Genomic DNA, 10,779 nt, shown 5'->3' with positions numbered 1-10,779 from the left:
ACATTGAGTCGTTACGTGACTTCATTGGTTCTGAGATTCAGAGGGCTTTGACGACGTCTCAGGACAATATTACAGCGGTTCCCTCACCGTTAGATGAATTCCGTTTAGCTGCGAAGAAGGTGGAATTGCCGGTGTTTACCGGTGATGATCCAATGGCTTGGATCACTCGAGCAGAAACGTATTTCGACGTACAACGCATTTTGGCATACGTGAGAATTCAGTATGGAAGGTCCTACGATTCATTGGTTCAATTTATGGCACGATTCTACGGAGGATCTATCTTGGGAGAGTTTGATGGAGGCGTTGATCGTTCGTTTTGGTGGTGGTCGTTGGAGAATCCTTTTGAAGAATTGAAGGAATTAAAACAATCTGGATCTGTGGAGGATTACATTGCTGAATTCGAATTGTAATCTTCACAGTGTGGCCGTTTACCAGAACAACAGTTTCTTGGTTATTTCATTGGTGGTTTACGTTATGACATTTGTTCTCGTGTGCGTACCGTCAGGCCTCGTAATCGTTACTTAGCGATGCAATTGGCTTGTGATGTTGAGAGTGAATTTGTTGCTGTTTCGGGGCAGGGATCTGGATCTCGCTACAAACCAGGTCAAGGTTCTTGGGCCTGATTTCAAAAACCTAGTTGGGCCAATCGCGAAGGGGAAGGGAACAGATTTGCAAACCCTAACCAGACTAGCAACAATGTGGGTAAAATGCATACCGGGCTGGGTCCTGGATCTCAAATCGGGTCCACCCTCCCAATTCTACTCTTCCTTCACGTCTTAACTCTGGTGACGTTTCACGCCTTCACTCACGCGGTGTTCGCCATTTACCAAGCGCAGAGGTTAATGAGCGTCGCGCGAAGGGACTCTGTTTTCGTTGCAATGAACGATGGGATCCCCTCCATCAATGCGCAACGAAGCAGTTACGATTGATTATCTTGGGGGATGATGAAGTGATCAACAATGAAGGAGAGATTGTGGTGCTGGAGGCCGAGTCGGAAGAAGAGATTGCACAAGAGGAGTTAGAATGTAAAGGGATGGGAGTTTTTTGTGTATCCGCCACTCCAAACCAGGATCGCATAATGAAAGTAAAGGGCTGTTTGCAAGGTGCACCTATTTTGGTTTTTATTGACAGTGGAGCCACACATAATTTCATATCTCCTAAGGTGGTTGAAGCTCTAGGGCTGCCTATGGTACCTTCTACTCCCTTGGGTGTCAAGTTAGGAGATGGTCATCGTGTCCTAACTATGGGTAGGTGTAAGGGAATTCAGATGGATGTGGGAATGGTGTAGATTTGTTTTGATGCTTATGTGTTGGAGTTAGGGGGTGAAGATCTAATTTTGAGAGTTGTTTGGCTGGAAACTTTGGGGAAGGTGACCATGGATTGGAAAGAAATGTCTATGGTGTTCAACCATAAGGGCAGTATGGTGAAACTCCTTGGCCAAGCCTCAGATGAGAAGATGGCTACTTTCCAAAGCATCATCACTTCTTCCCGGCTGATAACACGCTGCGAATGGCCTACCTTGATGGAGGTGGTAGGTTCACAAGTGCCTCGTGTCTCAGATCAACAAACTAAGGAGTTGCAAAGGTTGTTAGATCAGTTTGCTATTGTATTTAAAGAAATCCAGGGTATCCCTCCTACAAGAAACACTAGTCATTTCATTGAACTTCTGCAGTGTGCTGGTCCGGTAAGTGTGAGGCCTTACAAATATCCTCATTTACACAAGGATGAAATTGAAAAACAGATTTAGATCCTTATGCAGCAGGGGGTGATTAGAAACAGCACTAGTTCTTTCTCTAGCCCCATTATTTTGGTCAAGAAGAAGGATCAATTTTGGCGCATGTGTGTAGATTACCGTGCACTTAACAAGGTTACAATTCAAGATAAGTACCCTATCCCTATGGTAGATGAATTGTTAGATGAGTTACATGGCTCGGGTTATTTCTCTAAGCTTGATCTTAAATCTGGTTATCATCAAATTCGTATGAAGGAAGAGGATATTCATAAAACTTCATTTCGTACTCATGAGGGTGGTGATGCCATTTGGCCTTACCAATGCCCCTGCAACCTTTCAATCAGTGATGAATGATATTTTTAAGCCTTTTTTAAGGAAGTTTGTATTGTTTTTTTCATGACATACTAGTGTACAACACTAGTTGGACTGCTCATTTGCAGCACTTGGAGATGGTTCTAAACATTTTAAAACAACATCAATTTGTGGCTAACAGAAAGAAGTGTGCTTCTGGTAAAAAACCAAGTTGAATACGTGGGCCATGTCATTTCCAAAGCAGGGGTTGCTGTGGATCCTGCCAAGGTTAGCAGTGTGTTACAATGGTCAGTCCCTAAGAACGTCAATGGGGTGAGAGGTTTTTTGGGATTAACGGGTTACTATAGAAAATTTATAGCTAACTATGGGAATATTGCTAAACCCTTGACTGAGTTGACAAAGAAGGATGGTTTTAGATGGAATGCTGCGGCTGTCGAAGCTTTTGAGAAATTAAAAGTAGCTGTTACAATTGCCCGAGTTTTAGCTATGCCTAATTTCAAATTTCCTTTTGAAATTGAATTCGATGCCTCTGGAAAAGGGGTTGGTGCTGTGTTGTTGCAATCTAAAACAGATTCAGATCCTTATGCAGCAGGGGGTGATTAGAAACAGCACTAGTGCTTTCTCTAGCCCCGTTATTTTGGTCAAGAAGAAGGATCAATCTTGGCGCATGTGTGTAGATTACCGTGCACTTAACAAGGTTACAATTCAAGATAAGTACCCTATCCCTGTGGTAGATGAATTGTTAGATGAGTTACATGGCTCGGGTTATTGAAAAACAGATTCAGATCCTTATGCAGCAGGGGGTGATTAGAAACAGCACTAGTGCTTTCTCTAGCCCTGTTATTTTGGTCAAGAAGAAGGAACAATCTTGGCGCATGTGTGTAGATTACCGTGCACTTAACAAGGTTACAATTCAAGATAAGTACCTTATCCCTGTGGTAGATAAATTGTTAGATGAGTTACATGGCTCGGGTTATTTCTCTAAGCTTGATCTTAAATCTGGTTATCATCAAATTCGTATGAAGGAAGAGGATATTCATAAAACTGCATTTCGTAATCATGAGGGTCACTATGAGTTTATGGTGATGCCATTTGGCCTTACCAATGCCCCTGCAACCTTTCAATCAGTGATGAATGATATTTTTAAGCCTTTTTTAAGGAAGTTTGTATTGTTTTTTTTTATGACATACTAGTGTACAACACTAGTTGGACTGCTCATTTGCAACACTTGGAGATGGTTCTAAACATTTTAAAACAACATCAATTTGTGGCTAACGGAAAGAAGTGTGCTTTTGGTAAAAACCAAGTTGAATACTTGGGCCATGTCATTTCCAAAGCAGGGGTTGCTGTGGATCCTGCCAAGGTTAGCAGTGTGTAACAATGGTCAGTCCCTAAGAACGCCAATGGGGTGAGAGGTTTTTTGGGATTAACGGGTTACTATAGAAAATTTATAGCTAACTATGGGAATATTGCTAAACCCTTGACTGAGTTGACAAAGAAGAATGGTTTTAGATGGAATGCTGCGGCTGCCGAAGCTTTTGAGAAATTAAAAGTAGCTGTTACAATTGCCCGAGTTTTAGCTATGCCTAATTTCAAATTTCCTTTTGAAATTGAATGCGATGCCTCTGGAAAAGGGGTTGGTGCTGTGTTGTTGCAATCTAAACATCTCATTGCGTATTTTAGCAAGGCTTTTGAATCATCTAGGTTATCTAAATCGGCCTATGATAAGGAGTTAATGGCTTTGGTGTTAGCTATTCAACATTGGAGACATTATTTGTTAGGAAGGCGGTTTGTGGTTTATTCTTATCAAAAGAGCCTAAAACACTTGTTACAGCAATGTATTACCACAACAAATCAGCAGGAGTAGATGGCTAAGTTGCTGGGTTTTGACTTTGAGGTGGTATATAAGGCGGGAGTGGAGAATAAGGTGGTTGATGCTTTATCTAGAAAACACGAGGATGCTGAAATTCATGCTCTTAAATCCTATCCTATTTGGCAGCAGAGCAGCCAATTTCAACAAGAGGTATCGCAGGATCCCTAGCTTAAAGGCATTGTGGAGGCTATTCAAAAGGATCTTACTGCTAAACCTGGGTTTTCCTTATAAAGTGGCATCTTATTCTACAAAAATAGGTTAGTTATACCGACTAACTCACCGCTTATTGAAGATCTACTTAAGGATTTTCATTTTTCCCCTAGTGGGGGTCACTCCGGCTACCTATGCACTTATAGAAGAATGGAAAGCACTTTATATTGGCAAGGGATGATGAAAAGGGTGCAAGATTTTGTGAAAGCTTGTGACACTTGTCAAGGTCAAAAATATGCCGCGACTACGCCTAGTGGGTTACTACAGCCACTACCTATTCCAGTTTTGGTGTGGAGTGAGATATCTATGGATTTCATTACTTGTTTGCCCAAAAGTAATGGATTTGAAGCTATTTTGGTGGTGGTGGATCGTCTCTCCAAGTATAGTCATTTCATTCCTCTTAAACATCCATTTACTGCTCGCTCCATTGCTGCTATTTTTGTGAAGGACGTGGTTAGACTGCATGGAATTCTGGAGTCCATTCTTAGTGATCGTGACCCGTTGTTTGTGAGTATTTTTTGGAAAGAGTTGTTCAAGCTAGTAGGTACGGTGCTTAAAATGTCTTCGGCATACCATCCCCAAACTGATGGTCAAACAGAAGTTGATTAACCGCTGTTTAGAGGCCTATCTACGTTGTTTTATTGCAGATCAACCTAAGACATGGGCACACTGGATTCCGTGGGCAGAACTATGGTACAATACCACATTTCATGTTTCCACAGGATTTACCCCTTTTGAGGTGGTGTATGGTAGGAAACCTCCAGTATTGGTGCATTTTTTGGAGGGAGAAACCAGAGTAGAAGCTGTTGCCCAGGAGTTAAGAGACAGGGATGATGCTCTGCGTCAACTAAAAGCTAATTTACTCAAAGCTCAAGAGTACATGAAATACCAAGCTGATAAGAAACGCAAGGCAGTTCCATTTGAGTCCTCATCGACGCAAGGCAAATTACGTCCTCATCGACAGCAATCGGTTGTGCATAGGATTCATCAAAAATTGACTCCCAGATTTTTTGGTCCTTATCAAGTCATTAAGAAGATAGGGCATGTCGCTTACAAGCTACAGTTACCAGCAACATCTAAAATACATCTTACTTTTTCATGTGTCTCTATTGAAGAAAGTTGTAGGCAATTATACTGCTACAACTCAATTACCTAGCAATTTGGAGTCTGACACTGGGGATATTATTCTTGCTAAGGTTTTGCCATGGAGGGATAAGTTTGATGGTGGGCAGCATAAACGAGAATGGTTGATTCAATGGGAAGGCATGGATGTTGGAGATGCTACCTGGGAAGAGGAACTGCTGCTGAAGAGTCAATTCCCCGATTTGCACCTTGAGGACAAGGCTACTGTTGAAGGTGGGGGTGATGATAGAAATGGATTGGGTCCCACAAGTGATGAGGGGGATCTCTTAGTTAATAGAGATGAGGTGAGGCCTAAGCAATGACGAGTATATGTGAGAAAGAATAAGAAAGGGAATGTAGGAAAAGTGTGATTGCCTAGCTAGCACGGTGAGTTAATATTCCACTAATAAATAGGGTGTATGGGGAGGTAGTTGGATGGTTTTTTTCATTTTTCAGTTACACCTTAGAGGTTGGGCAGTACGAGAATTGTTTTCTCTAACTGAGAAGCATTAGCTCTGGAATCATTTTCTGTTTTCTTATCAATTAATACAATAATTCTCTTCATCTAATTCTATCTTACCTCTACTCTATCATTAACCATAAAATTCAAATCATTTACAGGATGGATCTTCAAATATATAGTCCACTATAGGCCATACTAAAACAGCTACTTTCTGACATCTTTTTCATGCTATAACATCAGTATAGATGAAACTATCTTCCCTTATCATGAACATCTAGTAAGCCGTAACTGGATATAGAAACAACCAGAAGATCATATATTATAAAAATATACTTGCCAGGATCTATGCCGTCAGTATTTGGAGCATGATACACAGGAGCCAGTATCGTAACGTTTTTTATTGTAACATTCTTGCAGTCATATGGATGAAGAGTCCAAAACGGAGAGTCACGCAGAGTAATGTTAGAGATCACAATGTCAGTAGACCACATGATCTGAACAAGTGGCCCTCTTGTGTGGTTGAGAAGCTTTTGGCGATATTTTGTCCACCATGTGAGTCCCTGTCCATTTATCGTACCATTATGCCCTGTCAATTGTGAGCATAGATAGAATCAGAGAAACATGGAGATTATACATTAAATAAAGAAAAGTTAAAGACTTGGACAGTGGTAGCATATTTTGTTTATCGTGATAATGGTTGATTATGTAGCATCAACACTTCAAATTAAAGTCGTGCCCGAGTGTCTGATGACGACACAACATTGACACTTGTGATTACGTATCACCACTTCTATTTTCTCAAAATCTTACTAGTGCCTACGTGTCACTTGTGATTCCATTCATGATGATTGATGAGAATAAACAACATGTTTCTGTTGACGTATGCCTTTCCATCTAATAGGGTGTACGTGGGAAGCACATGAGGCAGTTACTTAAACTAACGATAAAAGGAAGTGTTAATAAACAATAAAAAGAAACTGTTTCTCATTTGATATCAAAACACTATTGATTCAATTAAATACACAAACATGGAAACATAACCTAACAAAAAAGAATAATTAACAATGAAGAGGATTCATACACGAAGCTAATCTGACCAAAAGCATAATTTATAAAAATACTGAGCTCCAATAGCTAAGTCTTGAAAAATAATTATCATCTTACTAAAGAATAAATTTCACAACCAATATTTTCTATTTGAGACTCTAAAATCCAAGGGATCAAAGGACAATATGTTCTCCAAAAATAATACACCAACTTATATTATACCACTACATAAAGATTTCCATGAGCATATATTGACATTCAGCACTTGGTAGGGGAGTGTTTGGAACAGCTTGTTTAGACTTATCTTATGGTGTAGCCATAAACACTTGTGTAAGTGTTGGATGAACATATAGCCATTAGCTATTTTCAGCTTATTTCTATAAGTTCCCCAAAACAGCATATAAAAACAACTTATATAAAAATACCAAGAAACTCCTTTACACGATCTCCTCTTTGATTGTAGAACCTTTGTACACAAAAATACTCACTTGATAACTCTTTATTGAACATGTATTTACCCAAACATCCCCGAAGTAAAGACCTAATCATGAGCAAGGAAAAAAAGTCTTCACCTGTTATCACAACATCTGTAAGATTTTGACCGTGAATCAAACTGCTATACCGCGGACCAGGATGCTCCCTACCATACCCATATGAAGGCAATGCAGGCATCAATGGCCAATAATTTTCGTCCTATCATAATCAAACAAGATAACAAACACAACAAAAGCACAAATTTCAAACTTTAATCAACAACCATCCTATTTACGCGCATAAAAACAAACCACAAAACGAAATTTTAATAAATCTCAATTAATTGTTATAATTGTTCACTTATCTTCTGGCAACAAATCCTAAAACAACATGATAGAATAGCAAATCTGGATCTAAAGAAAAAAGTTAAACAAGCAAAAACACAACCAATGATCACAGAGTTTGGTCAATTGTATCTACGTATCTAACGACAGAGTCGTTGTTGTACCTTTTCTATTATGTAATGAATTATTAGCGTTACATAACAGAAATCTTTGTTTAAATACTACTGTCATTTTACAAGTTTAGTCCTATTACAACCCTCCTATTACAAATAGCTTAGTTGTAACCAAAAAAGCCGAAAGGGAAGACGCTCTCATTACACTTTCAGCTCCACTCGCTACACTCGAGTGTCTACCCACTTATTAGCAATATGAGTTGCATTACACAACAAAGTACAAACAAACATAAAAAGCTACAACCTATAATACCACCAACACTTCAAATCAAAGGTGTGCCCGGTATCCGACACATGTTACTGTTTGACAATGACACTACACAACACATACTACTTTTATTTTCTTAAATTATTATGGATAACTCAGTACTAGTGTGAGTGTCGTGTCTGGTGTTCATGATAGTGGTTTATATGCTACAACAATGACAATAGTAAAAGAATAAAAGCCACCTGAATTCCAAGAATAACAGCATCCTGAGCTAGAAAAAGAGTGATATGACTAGTGAGATTAAAGGGAGAAGTAAGCCAAAGACCAGGTGGCACATTCAACTGAGCACCACCCTTGTTCCCAAATTTAGAGATAACAGAAATAGCGCTTTCAAAAGCCTTAGTATTTAGAGTAACACCATCACCAACCCCACCAAAATCAATCAAATCGAAAACCACAGGCCTCAGTTTAGGTGATTCCCAAACAGGAACACCACCACCCAAGACAAAGAAGCCATTAATCACATTCCTTTGCCACACCAAAAAAACAGAACCAAGCGCTGCAACACAAAGAAACACAAAGAAGAAACTAGTACTCTTGTGATGAGAGGAAAAGGGTGTTGATGTTTGAAACACCACCATGGTTGATTCTAACACAATGAATGAGGTTGATTTGGAGAATGGATACGTGGGTTCGTTTCAAAATTCAAATTATTTGTGTGTTTTGAAATAAGAAAGTGGGTTTAGGGATGTGTGGTGGAAAGGAATCAATCGAGATTTGGTGAGGAGGATTGAGTGAATTCAAAGTGAAGTTGATGGGAAAATGACAAGAAAGATGTATAGTAGGAATTGGAATTATTGGTGCTGAAATTAGAAGCAAAACGGAGGATAGTGATGTTGAAAATTCGGAAGATAACAATGGTGCAGATCGCATGTTGTTGTTGTTGTCGTCGCTGTTCATGTTCCGAAATATAAACAGAAAATAATTTTGTTTGGTAAAGAATGTTGAATTATCGTTGATATAAAGTAGGGGTAGGAACTCGGAACATGTCATCGTACTAGTTCTCATTTATTTCATTTAGATGGACGGCTAAGATCATTTCGTTATTTCGTAGTATGAGATTGATTATGTGATTTAGATCGTTTGATCTTCTACGGTTGTGCTACTATAATCCTTATAATTTAATGTTCTCCTACTTTTAGTCGATAAATTCTTAAGTATTCACGTGTTTGACTGCGGACCGATACCTTTAAACAAAATCAATTCAAAATTTAAATATTTAACAATGAATTAAATATAAAATTATGAAGTGGTTTTGCATGATTAGTGCCAATTAAACATTAAGGCAGGAGACTTCACCCCCTTTTAGTCTCTTAATGAGTTTGAACTTCCAAAACGAATATGTGACGTGGAAACATTTTAAATATTGAGGATTAGTAATTTTTTATTATCTCTTATTACTTAATTTATGCACCTTCAGTCTCATTTGAGTTGCACATAAGTTTTAAGAAAATAATTAATTATACTGATTTCATTCATAAAAGAAGTTTCATTTATTAAAGTACAATTATTAATTACAATTAGTGAAGAAATATTTTTTAATTAAAAGTTCTTTAATATCGAATATAGCTGAGTTTTATTAAACAAATATTTCTGACATAAAAATATATTCAAAACCTAGAGACAATTAATTTTTATCTTCAAATAAAAGATCGAATATAAAACAATTAATCGATAGAGTTTACAAAACAAAAATTAATTCATAACTCGATAAAACACAACGAATTACTCCCACTCAGTATCACCTATCAAAGCATGGATCGCCAACCGATAACCTGAAATAATTGCGCTCTCGTAAGCGCCAAACACAAGCAAGGATGAGTGAGTTTCGAAAAGATGTAATAGTATAAAATAATTGACAAGAATAAGTAAAAACAATAATTAAACACCGTATCATATCAAATCACAATTAACAATAATAATCAAGGTAAAACATTGATATAATCCACAACATCAAGTAAGTCAACACACAAATCAAGTAATGTTATGCATATACTCTAGACTCCTCCTCTTTGTTTGGTACCATTCCAACTTTGAAGTATTCGATCAGGAGGCTTGATCCCCTAATTCAAATTGACCATGTTCTCATAGATCCCCTCAACTTGAGATAAATTTGTTTTGATTTTTTTTTTATATATTTTTTTTAAAATAAAACATGTATATGGTAATTGCAATGCAAACGTATAATGAATAATGTGACACAAAAGCTGTTGAGTATAAATAAAATATACATATAAGACATGCATGATTAATTCATTATGCATGATATAAAGAGGTTGTTGAGTATATGTAAAATATGACTGAAGATGCATAAATCATATATGACTACTTGAAAAAATGTAAGATGTATGCAATCAAGATAGATTCTTGTTTATTTATTTATTTTATTATTTTTTAGTTCCTCCGATCCTTATACGACTTTATACATCCACAAGATTCAATGAAAATAACAATCGTTCTTTGCATGATGATTCTAATATATCTTGTGTAATCACCTTTTTTAATTTTTTGAGGCCGACCAAATTTGCATTGTTTAAAATGCTTACCCTTCATTTTTCTTATACACCCAATATCTTGTGTTCCCGTGTATATATTTTCAAGCGCCAAAATATTTAAGATATTTTTTTTTATATTTTTATATATTTCAAATTCCCATATTTATTATCATAAAATAACATTTTTTTAAAAACGTTAGAACAAACAACAATGAGACTACATTTGTTTAGACAGAGTGTAAGGCACAACATCAAACAATGATATT

The 10,779-nt window shown here is 37.4% G+C and overlaps 1 protein-coding gene across 1 annotated transcript in view; it reads right to left on the bottom strand.

Moving 5' to 3' along the window:
• The window catches only part of LOC101494726 (probable polygalacturonase), a 13,469-nt gene extending 4,527 nt beyond the window's left edge, over window positions 1-8,942 (bottom strand). The window contains exons 1-3 of the mRNA XM_004488044.4: window positions 8,201-8,942; window positions 7,332-7,452; window positions 6,050-6,298 (exon numbers count right to left, since the gene is read on the bottom strand). Coding sequence (XP_004488101.1) covers window positions 6,050-6,298; window positions 7,332-7,452; window positions 8,201-8,599 — 769 coding nt within the window. The 5' untranslated portion in view covers window positions 8,600-8,942. The remainder of the gene's footprint in view (window positions 1-6,049; window positions 6,299-7,331; window positions 7,453-8,200) is intronic.
• Between the last annotated feature and the right edge of the window lie 1,837 nt (window positions 8,943-10,779).

This window comes from Cicer arietinum, chromosome 1 (genome assembly GCF_000331145.2).
Source record: "Cicer arietinum cultivar CDC Frontier isolate Library 1 chromosome 1, Cicar.CDCFrontier_v2.0, whole genome shotgun sequence".
NCBI classification, from domain to species: domain Eukaryota; kingdom Viridiplantae; phylum Streptophyta; class Magnoliopsida; order Fabales; family Fabaceae; genus Cicer; species Cicer arietinum.
The sequence above is the reverse complement of the archived record's forward strand: the minus strand, read 5'-3'. Positions and strand labels throughout refer to the sequence as shown.